General features: G+C 37.8%; 1 protein-coding gene across 1 annotated transcript; it reads right to left on the reverse strand.

Moving 5' to 3' along the window:
• Positions 1-1864: 1864 nt before the first annotated feature.
• pinx1 (PIN2/TERF1 interacting telomerase inhibitor 1) lies at positions 1865-26695 on the reverse strand. The gene is made up of 7 exons (XM_014469202.2): positions 26591-26695; positions 25669-25778; positions 25274-25366; positions 24953-25034; positions 23597-23686; positions 18090-18172; positions 1865-2926 (listed from the first exon to the last, which is right to left on the reverse strand). The coding sequence occupies exons 1-7, from the start codon at positions 26607-26609 to the stop codon at positions 2306-2308; spliced, it is 1098 nt and encodes a 365-aa protein (XP_014324688.1). The 5' UTR covers positions 26610-26695; the 3' UTR covers positions 1865-2305.

The raw sequence follows: 26695 nt of genomic DNA on the forward strand, positions 1-26695 counted from the left end.
AGTGTCAGACCCAAAACAGCGTCTTTCCTCGATATAGAGGGGATTCCTATGCAAATACTGGTGGATTCTCTATTGGTTCAAAATCCATTTTCCCACTTTTTCTTCCCCTCTTATATTAAAATAGGTTATAGAAATACAGAAATAGCTACGGTAATCATAATAATTTCCTTTGACTTCTAAGAGCAGAACACATTATTGATACATTTCATGAAATCTTTAAACAGGTTCAAAAAAGAACCTTTGTGTTTTTATTAAATCTTCTTTAATAAGTCATTTGAAGACCAGAAGCAGAATTGTCTCAGATTGTGAGTAGAAATTAATTGGCTCATAATGGACATGATTTCCCTCAATAACATAAACACATCTGTTAAATTTGATGCATTTTGAGAATTGAAAAATGCAGGAAACCTCCGTTTCTTTGTAAATCATCATTGAGACTAGAATATATGGAATATATTCTATATATAGAAATATATTTGAGGTTTTTTAATAACCAATGAGACTGGTTTCTAGGTGTTTACCTAGAAATTATTTTCTGATATAAAAAAAATATTTTCCTGTAACAGTGAGGATAAAAAAAGTGATTGGAGGATCAAAGATACTGGAAAAAGCATAAAGGCAGTTCTAAAGATTCCTGTTTGTACTTTGTCATATTAGTATCACACTTCTTGAAGTCAGTCAAAGGGTTTTGTGAAAATGGGTTTTGACTGTTAAACACATTCCGGTTAAGATTTCAAGCTGAGATTACTGACCAAAGCTCGTGTGAAAAACAAAACAGTAAAACATGGTAGACGACAATCAGTGCGTTGTGTGTTGCAACTTTGCAGCCTTTCAAACAAAGATACAAATCACAAAAATTACAAACCTGAACATAACTAATGTATTTTGGGAAGACGTGATGCAAGTGGTGTCAAAACTCAAGTCTGTGCCTTATGGCTCTGGGTCAACATCAAAACCTGAAAAACACGTCTAACACGCCTGATGAATGGCTGACAAGATATACGGCTCTGTAGGTAATTTTTTTGAAAAAGATGTAAAAAGACATAAAATGGGCTATAATAGCCAGAACTGAACTCGTGGGAGAAAGAGGCCTCAGAGGTTTGTCAAAGAACATTAGTAAAAAGTATAATGAAGACAGAGTTGCAGTTGTAACCACAATATAGCAAAAGTTGGTTCTACAAAATATTGGTTCAGAAAGGCTGAACGCATATTCAAGTACACAATCTTTTTTTTGATTTTTATTAAGGAAAAAAACTGGGATGCTCTGCAAGGCACCATAAACCAAACAATAATGTTAAATCTGACAATTTTTTGTAAAGATTTGTCATATTTCCTTCTAAGCTAGAGGGTGCAACAAGATTTAGCTGATTGTAGCAGGAAATGGAAAGAGAACGGAATAAGAATTAGCACACCTGACGTGCCTACAAAGTTAGTCAACCTTTTCTTTCGTCCAGGGAAGACAAAGCACACATTCAGATCATTTCAACACAGACAAACCTAAAATAGAGACAAAGAATGCTACAATATTTTCAATGCGCAACACTGGACACCACTGGCATCTTCTTTTCCTCATCCCACACAGGAGCTGGAACAAGGCGGGTTTGTTAAGAGTTTGTGAAGTCAAACAAACCGGAACATCCTGCGTCACATCTGTAAGGTAAATGGTGACTGTCAGCCAAATCATCTGTGACAAAAATACATACCTGAATACTTCCACTGATTTTGTAACGTGGCCCTACAGTTTATAAACTTCCACAATGGGATATTGTTTTCTCTTTCTGTAGGAGTTATGCTATTCATAAATTAACCTAATTTCAGGCCATAAAATACAGATACCAGCGTCAATAAAATACCAGAGTCAAAATGTGTGTCCATATTTATTTAGAAAAATGTCGACATTTCATAGACAGACTCGTTTTAAAAAGCCCATCATGCCAAAGTACCAGATGTCATGTATCACATTGATGACCGCTTTCCTTTCAGTTTTTGAAACGAGTGATAAACTGGGCGACATGGAGAATATGGAGTTTTGTATACATAAATAGTAATGCATGCAAATAGTAAAAGAATAATAAATGTGAAAACAGCTTTTTTTTCCCTGAATCATATTTAATGACTCAGGAGATACAAGAATCAGGAAGAGCTAATTTAATTTAAGCCAGCTGCTAAGGCATCTGTTGTTCATGTATTAGAGATTTCATTTGGTTACAAATATATTTAAAAAGGTCGGTATTAGGACAAGAACACAAGTGAAGTAAAAAGTTTTTGGAAGCTGGACAAATTTAACCAAAACCTAAACTCCACCCTATTCTTGATTTTCTCTCTTCCTTTTCTTCTTCTTGGATTTTTTAGTAACTAGTTCCTCCTCACACTCCTTTACTCCATTGTGGTCTTCCTCGCCCTCATGAACATTTATAAGCTGCTTTTCTATGTGTTTAGATTTTTTCTTCTTGGAGAAACTTGGTTTTTCACAGTTCATCTCCAGAACACTGGCAGAGCTAGAGTTTTCATTTTCATCAATGATTTCTGCAGTTTTTCTCTTCTTTTTCTTTCTTGAACACGCTTTCTCCTTGTTTTCTTTTTCTTCTGGTACAATGGGGGCACTGCACTTCTCTTCTACATCCACTAGCTCCTCTTCTAGCTTTTTGTTCTTCTTTTTCTTGGGTTCTTCAGCATCATTGTTGCTGCTATGGACTGGACTGAGCTCCTCAGCGGGGCTTGATATTTCAGTAGTCTCCGCTTTGACAGAAGATGCTGAACCTTCAGAGCCACGAGCCTTCTTCAGCTGTGCCATGCGCTGCGCAAAATACTCCTGCATGCTCAGAGAACTTGTCACAGTCTTGGTTATTGACTCAGTATCAAGTTCAGAAGAAGCCTTAGTCCCACTTTCCTCTGATTCAGATGGAGACTCGCTCCTGCTCCTCCCCTACACCACAAAGACAAAAAATAAAAAGAGTTATTTAGAGAATCTGTACATCCAGACCTGGTACACCATTTTGAACAAAGGAGCTTAAGTGATTGTCAATCATCAGACTATGATTACTCCAAAGATGTAAAGTGAGTGAAAAACCCAAAGAAGGATGTTGAAGCAACAATAGGTGTTAGAACCTTAACATAAGCACAGTTAACAAAAGAGTCGCTTTTTTTTTTTATTGTTCCTGACATCCAGCTGGGCTTGTTCGCAGTCAGCTCCAAGCTGTCGTCCCTCTGTAACAGCTCCATATTTAGTGGTGAGGAGCTGTTATAGAGATACAACTTGTAGCTGAACTGTGACTGTCAAATCAAAATGAAACTAGATCTGCTGTTTGTGTTGGCTTACCACCAGAGCAAGAAAAGAGAAGAAAACCAGGGCTAGCAATCAACCTAATCTAACACGTGAACTTTCTTAGGAAAGTCATCTCTCATTCCACAGAAATGTTTCAGAAGTTTAAATTTGACTTTATTCTCCTAAGAAGAGGGCATGTGCATCAAAAGAGAAGCTACTTAGTTAACTTAACAAAATAATATAATTCAGAGTATTATAAAAGTGTGGTTTCTCTGAATAAAGTTGCAAAACACTTTTACAACCTAGACTGGGAAAAACTATGCTTTGTTTCATACAAAAGGTCAGGCGCCTCATGCATAAAAGAGTGCGCAGTTTTCACACTAAAACTTGGCGTACGGAAAGATTTAGCAAAGTGCGGCGCACAAAAAAATTCGAATGTATAAAGCCGTGCGCATGCACGTGGCCGCGCACCTTTCCTTTATACATCAAAATTTGCGGGAAATAGAGCGCAGCTGCTGGTCTGCTCTGCCGCCTACATAAATACATATGTAAATTAGTATGAATATCCGGAAGTCTGCCACCACTTGAAGCAATAACCATGGCAACATCCTTGTTTGTAGCAGTATAAGTATTTATAATAATAATAATAATTATTATTATTATTATATATATTATTTAAAAGGTGCTTTCAGGGAACATAAGGTAACCTCACAAAAATAGAAATAATACATTTTAAAGAAAGAAAAAAATACAAATAATAAAAAACAGAAAATAAAGAGATCATGCAAATGCCTGTTTGAACAGCAGAGCGTTCAGCCGGGATTTAAAGCCAGACAGAGAGTCAGAGAGTCCTTTGAGTGGGTAAAATGGACGTTTATCATAAATAGTGGAATCATGTGCATCAGTTGTACATTTACAGAATAGAGTTGCTTTCTGTCCGGAAAGGTACATTCACAAAGCTGGCGGCTCCACTGAAGGATGACTGCAGCTGGACTGGTCCCGGTACCTACTAGTGAGGTTTTTGGATCCTTTTATTTTTGCTTTCTTTATTTTGTGTGTGTGTTAGCTTATTGTCTGAGGATAAATGTGGTTTAGTTTCATTCTTTACTTTAAATAATAAGTTAAAGTAAAGTAACTTTAACTTATATATTAAAATCATGAAAAAAACCAAACATCGGGTTCGATGCTTCTTGGTCTAAATAACACTGAATGTAGTGATATTGTAGTGTATTTAGGTGAGTTTTGACGCTTTACAGCTTGATATTGTCCACAGAAAAAGTTTCATGGCTGCCGCACATTTTCACGCCAGCGAAAAAGTGTACGTATATTTACGCAAACTTTGGCGCAGAGTTACATTTTATACATGCGGACTTGTGCATAAAATATGGCACTGCACATTTTTTGTGCGCACACACGCTTTATGCATGAGGCCCCTGGACTCTTACTGAGAAAGGATTGCTTGCTGGAGGCATGGACTCTGTTGAAGTTTTAAATAATTGGCTCTGATTTTATCCAATCACTAATGTTCGGCTGTTTGTAATGTGCCAGCTTACCAGAAATCGTGTGTGCTGTAAACAATCCCACAGCATCTTTGCCAGCAATAAAAGGCCTTATAAATTAATTTTGTTCAAACTTTAATTGATCGATATGTAGAAGTGTTGGCCACTGCCAAGCTACAACTTTATAGGCTGCCTACAATTCCAAAACAGGACAGGACAAACTGGAGAAATCAAGGTCATTGGGAGAAATTCCAGAAGGCGCACTGAGGGGACATATGAATCCAGTAATATTTCATAGGAAAACAATGGCCAGGCCATTTCCAACCTTTACTTTCCACAATCGCTTTCTCCATTCTTAGTCATCTTAACTTTTAACTTGTGAATATGAAATCAACAGCTTCATGCTAACTTATTGGTATGAATGTGTGGGGTCGCAATTCAGTTTGAGGATAAACTGAATTGCAACCCCACATTTATGGTTATGTACTTTATGACCATAAATGTCTGTGTTAAAGGGATCGATGATTGTTGCATTTATTTCAGATGTAAAAAGCAGCACAGCAAAAATTCTGTAAGCTGTTTAGTTTTTATGAATTTATACATACATGGCATGCAATGATCTTCTGTTCTATATTTAGGAGAAAACTCAGTCTGATTATAAATCCTCGCTGCAGCCTTTAGGTTTGGCATTAAACGGGGCCTATTTTAAAACTGTTAGGCACAACGTGGTCCAGATTCTACCTCCACAGCATGTACAATTTGTCACCTCGCCCCTATGACCCATTTGTCTTCATTTTCCTAATGGCCTACTCAATGCATAATGATTTGTCGTGAAGAATACAGAAGCTCCTCTGGAGAGTCGCACTAAACAATGCAGACGCTGCTAAGATGGTGAAGTGGATGACATTTTTCACACCACACAGATTAACTGAAAACACTGAGTTGTATGCTATCATGTCATTGTTTGGCCTTAAAGCTTTTATGTTCAATTACAGTTTGAGATAGACAGGATGGCTCAAGTTAATTCAAATGCAGAGCCAAGTTGAGAGATGTACATGAAGCTTTCTTGTTAAGTCCCTTCATCAAAAATTTTAATGTAATGAAGATAAAAATACTGATCTGTTTGGCCAGAATGATTCTCAAATAAATTCAAACATGACCAAGAAAGCTTATAAGTATCAACAAGATTAATGGTTCCAATAACATCTGTGCAGACCTTAAAAACAGAAAAAAGTGGTTTCCAATGTAGGTGAACCCAACACGGAAGCTAAAGAAAGTTTTCCACCATCTAGGACCTTGTCCAGATATAACCACAACTTCTAACAAGGGGAATATAAAGCCCTTCAGGTGAGGTGTCATTAAACAAAACTTTCCAGCTTCCCACTAAAAATCTATACTCCCAGTTACTGCACAATGGCGTCCTCTCTGCTTGGGAGAGTGAAGATGAGGCTTAGAGCTGACAGCGCCAAACAGCATGTAACTGGGATTTGGGAAGATGGCTGGGGGCCACTTTAGAGCTGCCTGTGAAATTACTCTCAGGAGAGGGACAGGCTGAATGAGCAAAGGGAAGAAAGACTGAGAGAAACATCATCATCAGGGAAAGGTGGCTTGAGCTTGGTGCGTGGTTCTTCCTTCACTGCCTGGGGATTCCATTAGACTCTGATATGACAGCAGGTAGAAGTGCTGTGCACAGACTGGACAAACACACACAGAGTGGATGTAAACATACTGATCCAGTCAGCATTACTGGCAGCCCTGGAGATTTTTTTAGCATGAACTATTGGGGGTGACAGGCTAACAGGAAGGTACTTGGCAGCAACGTTAGAGGGGTTTCTCCATTTTCAGTTGCGTCTTTCGCTCACACTTGTTAGTCATATAATCCTTTGCAATGTCAAAGTCTTGTATCCAGCAGACAGCAAGCATTACCAGATTCATTTGTGTTTCAAGTTTGCATTTTTAAAACAAAAGTATCAAAAAGAGTATGGAAATTGGTGTTTGATGCGCTTCTGCTATGTAGTAACAATGCTTCTTGCCAACAGATCTTATACTGCTGGAAAGTAAAAATATTTCCCATTTCTCAAAATTTTTATTTGTGGTTTAAGCAGCAATAGTGAGTATGTGGGTTGTCCCCATTAAAAACTTCTCTGCCAAAGCCTTATTTAGGTATCAACTCCTGTTTAGTGCTGTTGAATGGATTGCATAATTGAGGTGTGAAGAATTAAAAAGAAATTTAACTACTTATTTGTGTATTCATTGTATCTATGATGCATGGAAAAATCACACTCCACCAGAACTGCCTGGCAGCTCTTCCTCATCCTCGCACATTGGTTTGGGATTGCATGCCATTCTTCAACCAGCATTTACCACAAGTCCACTGATGTGGTTGTGCTGAGTATTTTGGCAGGAACAACATACCAAGGCTGATTCCACAAATGAGTCTTAGGTAAGAACTGCAAGCAGATCACTCCATCCTCTCAATTGCCAAATTGTGGAGGTAGTTTCTGATAAACCCCTTCCTGTGGGGAGCAAGTGTTGACATCTTGAAAGGCCAGCGTTCTGTCCCAAAGACATAGGATTCCCACTGGTTGCAGAATCCCATAATATCTCTATAATAAAACTGTCTCCAGTGATGACATGTATAATTTTTCATCACCAAAGTTTTTCAGTATGGGCAGAAAGGATTTAGCAAGGTCTTTAGAGGTGCAATGCAACCAATATACTCTACTTAACCCACAATGTATTTTCCTAACAACTGTGGCACTATTTAAGGGGAATTATACAGGCAAGTCACACACATACAGATACTATACATATTTTTTCCACATATCTGACCCACTACTTATTACTTAACCCAAGTACTGACTTTAATAGACAAATCAAATTTGAACAGCCCTACTGACCTATGGACAGCGTTTCAAAGTTGCAATTACATTAATAGATGTGGAAAAAAGCAGCATATTAATTTGAAATCTGATGAACAATGGATAAGAAATTCACAAATTCTTAAATGAAAAAAAACTGCATAAAAGTACTTGAATAAAATTTTGTCATGCTTTATGTGAAATATGTTAATACTTAATGTAATACCTAAATAAATTATGCATATTTGACTGTGCAGATTATTCTCCAGCTGGAGCTGAGCATTTGGGGTGACAGAAAACATGACATAAGAGAGTAAAAATGCATATCATCATGGCTAAAGGTAAGAAGCGAAAAGAGAGTTTATACATCCAGAGTAAATGTATTCAAGAGGTCAACACTTTTCATACCTACAACCAAAAGGCTGGGTTTTGAACCTATGGGCATTAAAAATGTTTATAGACATAAACTCAATGAAATGAATGGCAAACTGCTGATGTTTTAATTCAACTGAATATGTAAGTTGAAAAATAATATGAAAACCTGATAACTTCATCAGTTCCTAGTGGGTTAAAGCAAGTAAATAAAAAAATATTGAAAAAAATGTTCTTGATCTTTTAAAAAATATGAAAACATTTATACCATTAAAAAAAATCACAGCAATGGTTACTGTCTAGTCATTTCAAGCAAAAAATGGAGAGAAATTATCCCATCTTCATCTAAGGTAAAAAAAAAAATTAAATAAAGTGAAACTGACAACTTTAAACATACAAGCAGCTAATTTGACTAAGCTATTGCAGAAAAAAGCACCTGTGAATGCATTGTGAGAATAGATGTTTTCTTCATGTTCTATATTCTTTTGTGAAAATACACAATTTTAAATGTCTTATATTTTATTAACTTTGCAAAAATCTGTCCAGCTTATTGCTAAATTTAGGAAGAATGGCAAAAATGGCAGAGTTGAGTAGCACAGGGTTGGAGAACACACCTCTTATCAAGCCGTGTGTACTTCTCCTCCCACATCATCTACTTCTCTCCACCCAGACGCAGAACCCCAGGAAAAGGATGCGCTCAATGCACTGTGTGCAGCTCTGAGATAAGGCTCCTTCAGCAGAGGAGCGGTCTGGCTGGCTATCGGGCCCTTCCTGATCCACTCACTCCCCTGGCGGGGGATAGGGTTGGGCAGGGAACACAGGGAGGGGTCCACAGAGGGTCCCGAAGAAAAGGAGAGGTTGGGAAGACATTCAACAGGACGCCTCCTTCAAGACACTCCAGTTCAATCTCTTCCCCGCTAATGTAACCAATGGAAAGCCAATGGCAAAACATGTGCCAAGGTGCCAAAATAGCACGGCCAATGTATTCAGAGGGGAAGTCAATCAAGCCAGGAAAAATGAAGAAAAAGGTTCACTTCAGTGCATGAGAAACTTTTCTCTCCAGTGAGTCCTAGAATTAAAAAAAAAAAATCCTAGAATATTATTACATTTATTTGTAATAACCTGGGCTTTTTTTCTTTTGCAGAGGAAGCAATCCTACTTTACACTGATTGTGATCTAAAAAGAGCGCAAAAATCTTAGCCAGCATTTTTTTTTTGTACAATACAAGATCTATTACCTTGTATGCCATTGATCTAAATATTATGATAGCAAAAAGAGTGCAATATAACCGAGTAAAGATGCATAATATCACCTGGCATTTAAAATACAAAGCTGAGCAAGAATGCTTTGAAATGAAGACGGGTATTGAAATTTTAAAGTATTTTAGACTAAAAACTGTTTTTACCAAAAGAGCTTAATTGGCACCAAGATAGATCAATGTTCCTACAATACAAAAATAAATTAAATATTTGTGGGTAACCTTCCATTGCTTTTACACTGAGGTAAAATGCTGGTTCTTCAGTGGTTTTATTAAATTCAAACTGTTTTACATTGCCAGTTTCACACAAGTTCTAAAATGCAGTAATGGGGCTTTTGAAAAAAATATTTTTGTTCTGAACATGAAGCCTCAAATAAAGAATAGGACTGATTTTTAACAATATATAACAAAATCAGCTTGTGCTATGTACATATCAGAACATAGTGATATGACTAATCTATTTCAAGAGTCGTGAACCTGCTTTTCTGGTGCCAATATAATATTTAGTCAGCTGGACAGCTTTACAGCAGTAGATTCTCACACTGGACGCCAATGATGTTGTTCAAAATGCTGAAGATCACAGATGATGGAATAAATGAGAAAGAATAACATAGGCATATATGGCAACTGATTGTCGTAAGATTTTCTATGGTGCAGCCCTAACAATAACTTCCAAATACAAACAAAACCATATTTGTGACATTCAGAAAAAAAAGAGGTCAGATCAGTGGCAATTAATTGTCAACAAGATGGAAACAGTGCAGCATAACTTATACTAATATTTGAGTCATCTGTCAAAAATCCCTGTATTTTTCTTAAACATTACATTTTTCTTATACATCACAGGGTTAGGAAAAAATTGCAAAGTCAGTTTTTAGCAATATGTCTATGCCTTAAAAAGACATATTTCGTACCTTTCTAAGATAAAATGTACTATCTATGTTTACTTTGCACATGGGTAAAACATTTTCCAGTTCAAAAAGCTGAACATTTAAGGAAAAAAGGCAATTAAGCATATTTTTGACAAGATGTTACAAAAAAATAATAAATCAAAGACAACACACACATCAGCAGCTTACAAGGCAGGACAAAAACTCTGTCCCAAACAACAACCCAGCTTTGCCTGATTGGTGGCTAATATTGTAAGATGTAGGTGGTGCCTGTCAATACTTTCAAGCTTATTCTATGCAGGCAATGAAAGTTTATTTGTACAGCACATTTCAGCAACAAGGCAATTTAAGTTCTTTACATATACAGAAGCATCAGCGCTTTTAATAAAGACTAAGGCTAAAGTCTGTAGTGTCTTGATCTACATCAAAAATATATATCCAATGAAAGAAACCAAAGGAAATGTAACTTACAGGATGCAAACTTTTTGCATTCATTAGTTCTCATCTCGATTCTTTCCATTTGTTCAAGTCTAACTAAATACTTTTAGGAGGCCAAAACGCTGAATTAATGTTTGCAAACAAATTTAACAATAGAATGAGATGTAAGGCAGAATAGTTAGCTGCAGTCTAATTCAACAGCAAGTAATATATGAAACATGTAGGGGGAAAGATTAAAAGGTGACTCCGTAAACATTTACTTGTGTTATTTTGTACTATAACACAAGATTCGAGAGCAAGTTTACTTGTATTAAAGTTCCTTCAATCTGAAACACGTAAATTTAACCAAAAACCATTTCAACAACTCACCTTTTTAATCTTGTTAATTAAACTTTGATTGTGCAGCACATGGCTTTTTATCTCCTGAAAAACTGCCTCTTTGCATTGCTTGCTACTTTTTTTTTTTCAATAATTTCTCACCGATATTGGCTGGGTGGGTAATTGCATGAGAGTTGCCCTCATTGTCCTGCCACAATAATAAATTTGGTGATACTCGAGGTCTATGGATCAGGGCCTGATTAGCCAGCTGTCTCTCCCTGATGAGCGCAGAAGTCCGGCAGCCCATCGTTCATCAGCATGATGTGGGTGGACAGAAAAACAGGTGGAAGCCTTAATCCAAATAAGTGAATGCCTCAGTTCAACACGCAAGTCTACACCTTTAAACTAATTCCAATCTTTTTTTCTCCTTTCTTTGTAAATTAGGTTTACCAATCGCAAATTTAACGGAAACAAATTAAGCACATAAGCCCACTATATACCGCACATCATAAACTTTGCTAAAAGCAGACACTGTGTGGAGTTTAAACATAAATATGGGTTAAAAAATTGCATTTTGTTCCCACTGTGGGAACGTTAATCATAAATAACAAATGAAGACAACATTATGCATGCAGCTTGTTCAACACTGCAAACACTCGCCGACAATAGGCCTTCATGAACACCGGGGTTCCTCACTCCGACCCCAGGGAGGAAAGAGGCTGTGATTATTTCTCTCAGCTGTGATTCATTAGATTTAGGAGTCAGTGATTAAATGGTGGTCTGACTGTAAACAGCCAAGAGGGTCTGAAATTGTCTGGGCGGTTAGCTTCACTAGGAGGTAATTATCCAGATCTCATATTGTAGCTTAGGCCTGTAACTATGGGACAGACACCTCGTTTTTTGTTTGTTTGTTTGTTTGAGTACTGCACTAATCTCTAAGTGTCAGCGAGCTGGCACTGCCAGCCGGGAGCAGTCCACAGAACTGCCACAGAGGTAAATGGCAACTGTGTGCGGCGCTTATTTTACAGGAGGAGGGATTGTTCTTGGTGGCCTTGGTATTTTCAGCGGTAAAAGTAAAAGGGTCTGTCAACAAACATGATCAAGACTGGGATCGGGTTTGGCCTCGGCAATTAGATGCTATCTGTGAACGAACAGCCCGCAATAAGTGCAGCTGCCTGTATGAGCGCATTCAAATAGCAGCCACCACACTGCAGCGACGCACGTTTACACTGTTAGGCCCTTTCATCAGATCAGCATTGTTGTCTAAAGGGATAAAATTAGCCTTTCTTTTTTCTTCATATCTAGAAATATTTTCTTAATGGAATGAACAAAGTATAATTAAAAAAAATGTCTCACATTTTTGAGAAATGTTAAGATCTATTGTTTTCCATTATCTAAGTCTGGAAAATAGTTTATTTTCATCAACAACAAAAAAAGACATGGGTCACTTTTCCTACCAAAAAAAAAGAAACAATTGACTAGTGTCAATTATTAAAATTGATTCATTTGTTAGAGGGATGAAGGGTTGACATAAATTTAAATTAGAATACTTAATTAAATATTAATACTTTGTGTTGAGACTATCAGCAAAAATGTCAGCCTAAAATATGTGTCCATCAGTTTTGAACACCTTTGCTGAATTTTGGTAGGGAACAAACTTATTATGGGGCTTATCACTCATGATGAGTGCCACACATATTTGATAAGTGTGGCACAGATTGGATAACACCAGGTTAGATAGTGACATTATTTTTCAAAGGACCTAATTCTGAATATTTGGCTTTTACTATATAAGATATACAGATGACTTGGAGAAGGTTATAAGCATTTATAAGCTAATTCTTCAGCCAACAACATCTTTCAGACTGTGCATGACTGACTGGAGTCTTGGGTGTGTTTTCACCATGTGTTCATTGTTCATGTTTATTATTGTTGGATACAGTCTGGAATAAATACGAAATGATCTAATTTAACCTCCATATCAAACAAATACAATAAACTCCATGTTATAAACTTGACAATTAGACACAAATTTTTGTAGACTGATCTTAAAACTACTTTCCAGAAAATTACACTTTCTTGACATTCTGACATTTCTAATTATCAAAAACATTTCACATGCCTCAATTGCCACCTTTGTCACCTGGGGTATGGTTGGAGACAATTTATGTAGCAAAAATTTGATTTTGCTTCTGCACTGTCAGCAAACTTCCACAGCTTTACTCCTCCCATCGGCTCCCTGGCGCCTTCTGTGACGCGTCTGCCAAATGCTCAACCCGTGTCGCCCCTGCTCCATATTCCTTAACACAGCGGTATCGGGGGAGCCCATGCCGACGGGCTATCCTTCATGTGGACGACGCGTGGGCAGCCAGCGCTTGCAACAGGTGCCACCCGATGAGGCCTGATCCCCCCGTTCTTTGTGCCTGATCAAGAGTGGGAGTGGGAGAGGCCGCAGGGGTCACGCTGACCCGAGAGCAGGGCGCAGCATACCCACTGTCTGACTGGAGGTTCAAACGTCAAAACAAGGCTGGTACCAATTTAAGCTGAACCATTTTTCTTTTCTGACACCAAGGGAGTAGAGAAATAATAAATGGATGAATGTTGGAGCACCTCTAACGTTTTGCTGAAGTCAAACAGAATAAGCAATCAACATAAGACTAAAACTGTGGATGCGCCCTTACTGAAATCAAATTAAAATAAAAATGAGTGATGGTTAATTAAGACTAGTGCATAATTGGAGTTATTTGAAATGTGGAAAATAAAGATTTTCCTCATTTTCTTTTAAATATTAAATTAAAATCACAATTACAAAAGCAGGTAATTTGAATGAAAAGCCTAAAAGCTTTTATTTTTTGACTCCTCCTTCCAAAAAAACAAAAAAAAGAATGAAATGTAGGTGAAAAAAATAAAACTCCAGCTTGTTTCCACCTTTCAACTGAGCTGGCGCCTATAAAAAATGACTAACTTTTGTTGATGTATGAATCGGCGGGGAGTCTATTTATCAGCGGGCCCTCTGCGGTCGCCCGCTTGGGTCCCTCAAGCCACAAGCCGCGTCGCTCCCCTTTGACTGATTAATTAGCCAATCAGAGGACATTTTTCACTGGGCGGCAGAATGGTTTATTTCAGCTAATGCCGGGCTTTCGAGCCGAGGCCCGTTGGAGCCTCGTCGGCTCTTTCGGACTGCCTGAGTGGCTGGGCAGAGGGGCGAGGGAGATAAATCAAGCTGCGCTGGCCCTCCATGTGGCTCCCCTAACTAAACCCCCTGAGGAGGGCACGAGGAGCAGGGGTGGTGGAGAAAGGGGGAAGGAGGAGAGCAGGACAGCCAGGGGCACTGCTCGCCCGCCGATAAGCGCAGGGAGCACGGGGGTGCCAATGTCCCTGCATTTAAAAATGGCCGGGGCTTTTTGATATCTCGGCAGTGAGAGCCTGTCATTTGTCATGTGGTGAGTAATTGTGTTGAGGAGCTCAAGAGGAGGCAGGAGACGGAAGAGGTTCGTGTGTATAGGATAGATGATGGATAACAGATAGCCAGATAGATGGACAGGTGCTATACCCCAACACACATCGTAAATAATGGCTGCAACCTTACATTTTTAGGTGGCTAGACAATAAAAAGAGAAGCTGTGGGTGAAGCAGTGGCCTGCAATTTATCTTGCTAAGTTAGTTACTTGCACATGGCAAATAGCTTTCCCCCAGTAAAACAAAGCTGAATGTCTACAATAAATAAGTATGATAAACATACTTAAAATCTCATTTTTGGGGGGAAGTAACTCTTCCATTTTGCAGTGCAATGCAAAAGTATTCACACCCCCTTTTTTATTTTACATTTCGTTTTACACTAGATTATAACCACAAATTCCAATGAATATCATTGGATTTTTATGTGATCAACCTAATTGATGTAATATTCTGAAGTGAAAGGAAGACGATAAATGACATATTTTTTTTAAATAATAAAAATCACCTTTTGGTCTTTTGAAGTATGTCTCCAACAGCTTTGTAAACTACAGATTTATATTTCAAACTTAGGGAGACTGTATGAAAATATATTTTTTTAGCTCTTCTTTGAAATCTTGACCGAGATTCAAGCTAAAACATTAAACCTATTCTGGTCATAGTCTCATTTGACCAGAATAGCGCTGAAACAATTTATCAAATTAATAATTATTGAAATAATTGTCAGCTAATTTTGTAAACAAATAATTGTTAACTGGAATATATAATCTAAAAACATGTTTTCTTTCTTTCACTGTCCTCTTAAAAGATTTGCAGATCTTCTACAGTTATCATGGGTTTCCCTGATTATTGTCTGTTTAGGATTCTTGGTAGGTTAGCGGTTGTGCCACACTATTTTTGGGATGACTGGACTATGTTCCAAAAAGATGTTCAAAGTTTGAGACATAGCTCCAAAACTTTACCCCTCACATGTTTGGTGTCAGGGGTAAAGCTTCAACCAGTCAGTCAGAGTGTATTTAGTTGAATGGCTCAAAGGTTAATTATTAATTTCAGATAGTAATTCAGGTGTGGTGTAATGTCATAATTGTTGAGCAACAGCAACTATGTATTAAAAACAAATAAAAAATATTTGCATGCTCTCATATCCAGAGTTGCCTTTGATGAATAGAAACCTGTGTGTTGAGTGTGTGCGTGCACTTGTCTGTTTCATGGAGCGTTGCGCACAGCGATAAGGGACGAGCAGGAAACATCACTGTGGAGGAAGGAAAACACCCGCTGTGGGGGGACTGGTGGAAGGGATGCTGGAGAGACAGCCGTGGGTGGTGGTTGAAGAGCTGGAAGATTCATGAGTGGGAAAGAGGGCAAGCCTGAAGAAGTCCATGAAGCTTCAGACGAGCTTAATCAAGATGGACATTTGTGTAATACCGTAATCAAACACACCAAATCGCCCATATCTGCATCGGTATAATGTTTTGGAGCAGTGAAATTATTCAATATAGACACTGTGTAACATGTCAAATGACTGATATAAGATGAGTGTGAGACAAAGGTCCATTCCAGTGTCACAGACAGATTCATAATATATCAGGCAAAACGCCTAGATCCTGATTGGTCAATCACAGTTCTTATTTATTCCCTGCAACCTCAGATGTTGCTGGGCTTTAACACAGGGCTCGTGGGAAACCATTGTAATTGTTGCTGGTGCTTTCAATGTAGTCAATGGTGTCCCACCTGGCTGAAAAATAAGAACCCATAACCAAACGATTAGGGAAAAAATGATGGTGTGTATTGCTTGCATTTCCAATGTTAATCAGCCAGGGAGCATCTCCTATTGTCATGTAATGGCAGAGCACCTGCAGGGGAATAGAGGAAGGGTTTTTGTGTACAATTTATGGATTTTCAAGATGCCAATTTCTTCAAGCCAAGTGCTTGAAATAAACAAAGGAATCCAGCAAAAGGCTTTTTTGTGTATTGCTGTCCAAAAGGTAGATATTTTACCATCTGACTGGCTTTCTGTACTGGGTCGATTAAACTTGGGGAAGCAAAACTGGTTTGCAACATGAAAATATATTAATTCATTACAACACAATGGGTGAAAATGCTTATTTCACCATAAAATACAAATGTAAAAGTGGTGCAATAATTGTTAGCTGTAATTCCTCTGGCTGCAAAGCAAAGTTTTATCTTGTGTGTTTTCTCATTATAAAGCTATGTGTTTAAAACTATTTCATCCAAAGAGACAGATATTGGTAATTTATTGGTATAAAGGTATATGAACATGTTAAAGTTATGATTCCAAATGGTCTATATCTGTTTTAAGGTTTAAGATTAATTTTATGAAATCCTAAGGAAAGTGACAAAGTTATTCAAGTTTCCTCTGGCTGTATAGAGCAGGGGTCTCCGACTTGCGGCTTTGGAGCAGCAAATGGCTTTTTTGACCTTCCACAATAGCTCTTAGTAAGATGAGTAAAAATAAATAAAAAATAGTTAATATTTTAAATATAATAAATGCAGGTTTTAGCAGTTTCTGTAATAGAATAATTGCTTCTCTCCGCACAGAGGAGGGGGGGATGAAGAATTGTAGTTAAAGTCTGCATCAAACACTGTGGCTGTCCTGACAAGTGATAGATGGAGGAAGCAATTAAAACTGGGTTACTGGTTTAGGGTGTGGAATCCATACATGACAGAATATTTTAATTTAGTACATAAAAAGACAATCTGGGTTATCTTTAGTGACAAAATAATTATCATCAAAACAAGGAGAAACACTTAAATATGTGTGTGTGAATGAACCTACATGTTTTACCTTTTAATGACCTTTTACTAATACATAATTTTTTTAGCAATCTAATGTACCATGGTCCATCTGTAAATTAGGTAATGTGAACTTATGAAAGCAAATATAGGCCTAAAATGTATCATAACTCCTGCAAGTTGTGTACAAACAAGAAGATTTCATGCATTTTTTGTTTTTATTTACAAAAGTAAATAAAATGCAAGCTGGACCCACCTGAGCCTGTAAGTTTCAAAACTATTAGTCTATTACCGTAGCATCAAATGGCAAAGTGACATCTGAAGGGGCCAACCACTGATGGCAAGAGCAAAAAAATAACTTTTTTGTAAGCATCATCACTTTAGATTTTTGCAAACCTCAACACAATTTGGGTTTTTACTTTAATAAAACCTTCTGGCAGGCAGAACCACCTGATGTGATGGTCTGAGACAGAAGTAAAAAAAGGGGAAAGTGTGAAGGAGGGGACGAAGAGGTAAGAGTGAAAATCTCTTAACTGGATTTAAGTGCTCTTGCCACCATCAGTGGCCCTTTGGCAGCGTTAAAGCTGTTCACTGCGACATGGCTAATCTTCAGCCAGAGGCAGCTTGGGAGCTGGGCCCTGCAAAACCTCAGGGATCACACTGTCCCAGAGTAAATGTTGAGGACATCAGAACTGATGGTCACCAGCAATTACTGAGACTGATAAGCCTGAGCCACCTGGCTAGAGGTATGCTGTCTTCCTCCTGAGTCCTGACTTTGATTAGGCTCAGAAAGATCATGGATCAGCCTGCTCAATTCAGATGACAAGTTTTTTTCAGCATAAGCGAAGTAATTAATTAGGAATATTAACTGAGAAGACTTTGAGAAAGGCTCAATGATATTTGAAGCAAGAAATCCTCAGATGTCAGTCAAAAATTAAAATATTTTTCTTACTCACACAACAAAGTTCAATGCATTACCTGTTCTTGATCTTTGGTAGACTTGGTCCTCTTCCCAAAGATGCAGTTAAGGTCTGTTTCACTACGGGAAGATAAGTCCTTGCCTAAAATAAAACAAGAAAGTAAAACATTTAACAGTTTATTGGACTCAACCTCAGCATTTATTAGCAAAGTTTATTTGATATATCAAAAACAAATCAACAGATTAAAAAGACTAAAGAACATATGACACATTTTATGTGTGTGTGCTTAATATGTGGTAGCTGGATAAAGAAAAGAGGAGTTGTGCACGGTCCACTTATGCAGCAGGGATAAAACAGCAAAGAAAAATAAACTGACGACAAGGTCCGCCAAGTCTCCGGATTCCCGTTCTCAAGACTGGGCCTCAAAGGCTCCTGAAGCATGCAGTCGTCTGTCTCGAGCCTGGGTCCTGTTCAAACAGCTGCATCCTCTTCCTTCAGCGGGACTCTGATAACATTTGGTTATTTATTGCTTTTAAGACCCTATCTCCCTGCTTTTGACTTTGAAAGTCACAGCACAGGGCACACTTAAGAGGTAAAAACCAAGAAAGTATGCTGAAAACTAAAACAAATGGGATGGAGGTCATTTGGTGTTTGTCACCTACTGGACTTGGGTCAGACGTAAAAATTATACTGGATTTGATTTTCTCACTGCTTGGAAAAGGGAGCACACGTATACATTTCCTGGTTTTCAAGTGAATGGGCAAAGAGTTGTTTAAAATGGTGGAAATCATCAGATCAAATAACTGGTCAAACAAGATTTACAATGCACTAACTGATATGCAAATCTGACATCAAATTACTGAGCTAAGACTAAAGTAAACAGTCCCATTTTCTGACAAAGCTCTTAGTTTCGTTGTACTAAACTTATAAAGAACTTGGTTTTAACTATTTCTCTGTTGCAAGCATGCTTCTTGTTGCAAAGAAAGTTAATTTTTTTGCAAGTGATCTCACATCTGTAAGGAAAATGCATCAACAGGGTTGACTATCTGGCCACAGTAAACTATCCAGTTTTTCCTGCCAACAGCTTAGTCAGCAACTGTTTGCAATGTGGTGGTGTTTATTGGCTTGGATTATTAAAGTTTAAAGAAAGAAGACTTATTGGCAATTAACAATTCATTTATATAACAAACAGGGGCCTTACTAGTACCCCATACAACCACAACCGCCTCCTCATTATGCTGGTAACCAACTTGGTCACACTATGCTGTGGGATGGAATCCTATTCTCTGTTCAACCCAGCCAATTCAGTGGGGTCAGGATTGTTGGCAGTTTCAGCCTCTCTACTTCCAAACTCTGTATTTATTTGCATTGACATCTTTGTCTGGTCGCAAAGAGTGGAGATGTGGGATGGACACTAGCTGCTGAATCTCATCTTGAAATCTCTGCACTGCCAACGATGATGGCAAACCCTGTTTTTCCAGTCAGGAAGATGATGTTTGCTATTTGCAGAAAAAGACTTAGCAGGTTTTTCATGTGGGCAACCCACATACTAAACTTAACATACTGTTCAACCCACAAATTTATTTTCCTTGCAATGTGGTGTAATTTAAATGGAAATAAACAGACTTTCACAAAGCATAATATGTATTGCCAAGTATCTCTACAATAAAAAAACAGAATTAATTTTTTGTGTGATTTTTAATTGGTCAAGATCTGTTAAAAACAACAAAAAATGATACTCTTTAAAAACCCAAAAGCAGCAATGAAGCCACCACACAGAGAGGGGGGATGAAGAACTGTAGTTAAATTCTGCATCAACCACCCTGGCTGTCCTGACAAGTGATAGATGGAGGCAGCAATTAAAACTGGGTTACTGGTTTATGCTGTGGAGCCTGGACCAAAGCAGTGGAGATTTCGGTGCCTTTCCCCGAAAACAAAGGCCATCAATCCTCAGTGTTGGCAAAGAGCGAACCAGCATAAACGAGATATCAATAGAAAAAATAGGCAGGACAGTAAACAGAGAACCTGAACTGAGAGGAAGAGGAAGGAAGGCTACTGCTTCTTAAGCTACAACATTTTAACTGAAAGTTAGAAACTAACAAGTCATGATACAACATGAATTTATAGCATCATCTACTAAACTGGTTGACCTCTTTTACAATTAAAAACTATCAGAGTATTACCTGACCTTACCAGCCACTCATATAACAAGCTTAACAACAGTAAATCTATTAGCAAGCCTTTACTTGGCAACAACCTCACAAAAAGGGGAGTTGGCGTTAGAGAAGTCTGTAGAAGCATGCAAAGAGGCGTGGCGGATTACATGTTACCCTGCAGCTCTGTTTAGGTGATTACAAATTGCTACTGGCAACTATAGTGGCAGTCCACCTCCACTTAAGGAGAAAATTAAAAGAAAAAAAGGTTTTTTGGGGCGGTTTTTTTACTCTGGCTGACGCCTAGGGGAACACAAATACACAAATATAACCTTTTATTAACTCAACACATATGCCCAAAGATGCAAACACTCAAATTTCCAATCTAATCTTTGAGACTTTGTTGTTGCTTGGAAAGAATTCAGCCCTTTCTGAGAAGGGACAGCATATAACAGTCACATTGTAAATGACAGTTAAATTATTAAGACTGGTGCCAAATCTGTCAACGCCTTAAATGGCTGATTGGCAGTGTAAACATTCCTGCATGAGGTACCTCCTAATCTGTTCCTTCTTAGAGTCATCACTAAAAAAGAACAAAAGTACTTCTCCAAAACTAGATGTCAAAAACATTGATAGGAAAAAAAATGGAGATTGGATTACCTCATGCATAAGAAATTATTTGATGGCACAAAGCAGTCAGCGTTACGGCCCTTGCAAAGATGGAAAACCAGGGATCAAGCCCCCTTTCATGTTTCCTTGTGAGCACTACCCAACTTCAGTTTATTTGTCAGTTTTTCTACATAAAGCAGGTTACTTAAATACAAATCTCTAATGGTGAACAAAACAGAAAAATTTGCCCTTCAATTTCTGCTCACAACCTCAACACTTTCCTCGTTATTTGCCATCACAACAATGTCTGCTCTACTCTCTGAGAGCTTCAGTGTCTTAGTCACCAAAGTTTGTGTTGGATGCGAACATCAATGAGTAAAGGGTTCAGTGCAACTTGGCCAATAAGGCAGGAAACTTGTAACTGTACATGCTGTACTTACTCGCCTGCTTTCATAGATATGTGAATTTGGGTGACATCCAAATCTTAATCCATGTGGTCTATGATCTGACATCAGTTGTCTTTGAAGTTATAGCAACTTCAATTATTCTGGGAAAGCTTTCCATAAGTTTTAGGAATGTGTTTAAAGAGATTTTTTTTTTTACCAGAATCTCTTGTGCGAGCAAAGACTAAAGAGCCTGGCTAAAAGGCAGCACTCTAATCATTGAAAACTTCAATTCATCAGGCTGAGGTCAGGTCTGTACAAGCAGCAACTTCTATTCCCCTCTTTTGTAACCTGGCCTATCATTTTGTGGCCAATTTGTTGACATTGTCATTTGCTCCCACTTTATAAAAATGGAACTACGAGTGCAAAATGAAATTTTAAATGGCAAAAAACTGCACTACTGGTATTAATGCCCAGGTGGCATCCTATTATACAATGCAGGACATTACTGAAATCCTGAAACCAACCCATTATTTACAAATGTTTGTAAAACAGTCTACATGCCTGGTGCTTGATTCATACAACTGTAGTCACGGATGTGGTTGGAATACCTGAATTCAAAAATGAATAAGCAAACTATTCTGGGAACATTGAGTGTAATAATAGCCAACCAAATATTGCAACTGTACTAGAACTGCTATAATTGTATTTCAATATTGTGCACCTCTACATTTTAATAAATTTTATAATTTTAATCCAAAGTTTGTATTTTTTCCATGTCTGGCTTAAACCCAAGATAAAAAAGATAAAAAGAAAACTGTGAAAGTTGGCTGTTCAACTAAATAATTTCACATCTAAACAAGCTCTCCAGTGTGTACTCTATTGTACACACTGTTGGTACTGGAGCAAAAAAAAACTGTAGCATTTTTTTTTACTACAGTTAAAAAACATACATCAAACAACAGGTCTTAAATTTTAAGTGTCCCCAATATTTTTATATAGGTGAATAAAAAATACTGAAATCGTGTAACATGAATCTGCTTAGTTCACATAAAAATGATTGAGCAATTATGTAATATAAAGTGTGACAGGCCAAGTCTTTAAATTGGTTGGAATAACATTTTCCAATCATCCCAGTTGGCCCTGAAAGCAAATATCCACAAATGAATAGTGAGTGGACATGCAGAAGCAGAACAATGTATGCATTATGCTGCATGAATGATAATTAGAAATATTAATTGGAGCTGCCATGAATGCACCTGTAGTTGGCAAACAGAAACATACTCACCCCAAGTCACATTAGGTAATGATACAATTGCGTGAGTCAGAATTAGCTTAACCTGACTAAAACTTGGCAATTAAAAAATGGCAGCAGAATATAAATGTTGGAAGAAATTAAAGAAACAAACACATTGAAACAGTCAGATCGTCATGCTCAAGTGTGCACCTTTTTCTGACTCACTTCACATTCGCAACATAAGAACAAGCTGCGAGTGGGGGAGAGACAGGGGCCAGGTCCTATCAGGCAGGGTCATCTAATGGGTCAGAGGAGTTCTGTTTCTGCTGGGGGGGAGTAAATGCAGATACCAGATGCTCCAAACAGGAAACAGGAAGTTGCTTTTGAATGACGTAAAATATTAAAGGTTCTTCCAGGTGAAGCAAAAACTGAGATGTTTGTTTTGTCAAGTGTTCAGATCTGATGAGGCAGATTTGAACTCAGTGACTCGCTATTATATATACTATATATACTGTATACAATTAAAAACATTTTAATTAGCGCAAGCAAGTAAGTCCAAAGACAAAAAAAAAAAAAAAATTATATTTTTTTCGTTTTAGGATGGCAGATTACTGATGTAACTCTAAATGCCCCCATTCAAAGTGTAAAGTGTATGCTGGACTCCAGGTCATTATTTACCATGCAAATTCTACTAATCAATCTTGTAATCAGGGTACTATGCAGTTTAATATGATAGTTTTCTGCTTTACCTTCCAGTGGTTCTGAACACACATCGTTCTGCGAGTCTATCAGTGTACCGACCTTGACCAGCAAATCTTAACTTCCTGACGTGTAAAGGGTAATGAAAGGAGTGGGAAGGCCTATAAATAACCTCCCAAAGCACTCACTGGGTCAACTGACCCAGCAGATACCGACCGGACTCTGATCAGCGTCTGTGGTCTGAGACGACAGCATAAGTTTTAATAAGAGGTCAAGTGTACACTGTAGGGGGGCTCTGGCAGAAAACCGTGAAAGCAGCAGCAGCACCATTTCCCTCTCATTCTGAATCAGCTACTGGTATGAAGTCTTGCTTTAAATATGTAGAAAGGAATGTCAGAGTGTGGCTTTCAGGTACAGATTGGTTAAGACGAGTTAAAACTGTTTAAAGTCGAAAAACACAGCTGGTTAAAAGGAAGATACTCACCTTTTGTGAATTTTGTGTAATGAACCCTCTTTTTAGAAATCTTTGATTTTTCTTCCAGACTGAAGCTCTTCATCTCATCTGGAGGAACTTCTACAGATATCAAAACAAAAACTATGTTACGCACATCAACCCACTAAAAAATGAATAAATCAACAAGTGAGAAGTTATTTTATATATGCAAGATTCCTAGCAAAGTGGTACTAATGTTTGAAACATGATAAGTGAGCACATAAATCCTTGAACTTTATAAAATGTTGCAGTGTAGCACCCTCTGCTGTTGAAAAAGCTAAGGATGCATCTAAAGTCTTGTATGCAAGGAATAAATTACCCTAGTGTATGACAGTAAATCAGACTAAATGCAGTCAAATAGGATTACCAAAATTATTTTAATTTGCTGAGCACCAGAATAATGCTTTTTTATTTTTAAGTTTCTTCACATTCAGATGTTTACACAAAGAAATATTACCTTGCCTCTAAACAATTTGTAAAAGCCCAAGTGATGATTTAGCCTTGAGTGAGTAAACTTTCCAGATGCTGGCAATTATATGTGAGCATAAATACCTTGGAAATGTCAAGCCACCATGCCATTGAGAAAGGATTCTGAATGAACGTGAATGTGTTTGGGTGTGAAATGTGGGAATCAAAGCCAGGAAAAAGAGCAAAATACCTTGAGAAAATGATGACTGAAAGCTGGTAAGAGTTTCATTAACCACAGTGAAGCAAGCCTTGTACTAACATGGGTTGAAAGGTCACTCAGCAAGGATGAAGACATTACTCCAAAGGCAACAGAAGCAATATTAGACGTTGCATTCAGGGATAAAGATAATCATTTTATGGGACCTAACATGTGGTTTCATGACACTAAAATTTGAGTAATTCGCCATGATGATCATAATTATATTTCTAGAAAAAATAGAGAAGCTTTCAAGCCTAAGAAAAGTATCCCAGCTCTGGAGTATGAGGGTGGCAGCATTATGTTAAGGGATGTTTTTCTGCAGCAGGCAGTGCTGGACTTTAAATAACAAATAACTTCAGAAGCAAAGAACATTATATGGAAGTACTTGAGACATCAGATAAGAAGTAAAAGCCAGGTATTTACCAAACAGAAATAGTTTTAGTTGACCTCCCTAAAACAGGAACATTTTGATCAGATTTACTGCCAAACAAAAATGCACAGTTGACAATATCTACTAAATCTAAACACATTAATGTAGCATATGTTACACATAAGCCACATTTTATATCAGTAGTGTAAAGCCCTTTCAATCTGAGTAACATTTCCTATTGGATTCTCACATACGTAGCTGCAAACCACTTACTGCAGTAGAAAGTTGTAACCATGCTTCCTGTGCTTACCGTCACTTGTGGTTTGACCATGGTGATTGTTCAGCTGAGCCAGAAGCTCATTGAATTCATCCTGGTGAGCAATCCAGTTATCCTGAGAAAAAAAAGAACCACAGATCAATATATACTCAAGCTTCACACTTCTTTGAACTTACATGAAAAAATGAATAGTTTTTATTTGAGCAGGGTCAAGACATAATGCAACGTTACATTTAAAAGAAACTATTGTCCTTTCTTGCCCTAGAATTAATACATTTTCTGATTTAAAAAACAAATGCTTAGTACATGCAAATTTTTGTCCAAAAGTACATTTTCATTTCTAATAGAACTGACCTCATGGCTGGCGTTTGCTCCGAGTCCGTGTTTGTTGTTCTTAACTTTGACTTTTATGTGATCAGTCGATCCCTGCTGACTCCTCCCCAGTCCCTGAGAAGGATGACAAAAAAAGAGAGAATACTAACACATGTTCCTAACTGTACAAACTTAGCATATTTCTTTACAATTACACATAACTTATTATATTGCAAGCTGTGAGACAACAAGGCAACTTCATTATGATAAATCTGAAGCTACAATCAAGTCAAGACTTTGAGCTTTATATCAAGAAATAAACAATATTTCAATTGTTGGTCTATGACACAAGTATTTTCCTGTACAAAAACCCATCCCAAACAGAAAAGTGCAGAGTTAATTGCTTTACATATTCTATGTGAAGAAACCTCACTCACTTTGCCCTTGGACCAGCCCATTTGCTCCAGCATTTTCTGGCCAAATTTGTTGTCATCATTGCTCCAGGCGCTGTTCCTAGGGTCTACAGACCACTTCTGTTTCTTGCGGGCTGAACAGGGAGCAGCAGCAATGTGATTACATAACAGGCGGGCCAACAAGAGCTTGCATGAAAGATGAGAACAAGCTTCCTCATGCAAGTGTATACACAGTGTGGTGCCCACAGGCTAAAGTTAACTCTGTTGTGAAGTATCACGTTTTAATTATGTAAGAGCACAGCTGCACCTTGTCAAATACCCTGTGCCACTTATAGAAGTGTTTCTTAAAACTATAACACTAACCACATACATACAACCCTTGACAAAAACATGTAGTCAGTACTGTTGGACGAAGTGCAGCATGGATGTTTTTCATTTTGAGACTTGCAGGTAATGTCCATCTATCCAATCAAGCAGTTGTATGTCTTAACTGGGACTCAACATCCTGTAAGTGTGGTTTGCTTCAATGTGTTTAGCCAGGCAGTGTACTAATAATGGCATTAATAATTTTATTCAACGATACAGCTTAATAAAAATAACAGGTGTTTGTCAACAAGCCGACAATAAGATCTAAAGGAAGCAGTTAAAACTCCTCACTGGGCTGTCATAGTTTAATATTAAAAGACACACTGTAGCTTAGTAGAGCAAATAGTCTGTTGAAACGTTATTAATGAGAGTCAGAGTACAGTAGCACACACGTGTTTAAATCACCGACTGTAAAATGCTAATGCTAACTGGAATACTTTTCGAAGAAAAACTGAATATTTTCTGACCAACAATTTATAAAAGAGTGGAAATGGTTTCCGAAGCGACAGAAGGCATAAAGGATAGCATAAAAACAAAGAAAACATTGACAATGTATCAAAACTGGGAGAAATATACGCACGCTCGGCTAGCATGGACATCCTGGGTCCTTTAACAGATGACGCAAAGGAAGGCTCCCAGAAATATGCCTGAAGACAATGTTTTCCCGTTACATGCTTTCGGTGCC

The sequence above is a fragment of the Xiphophorus maculatus genome, chromosome 15 (genome assembly GCF_002775205.1).
Source record: "Xiphophorus maculatus strain JP 163 A chromosome 15, X_maculatus-5.0-male, whole genome shotgun sequence".
NCBI classification, from domain to species: domain Eukaryota; kingdom Metazoa; phylum Chordata; class Actinopteri; order Cyprinodontiformes; family Poeciliidae; genus Xiphophorus; species Xiphophorus maculatus.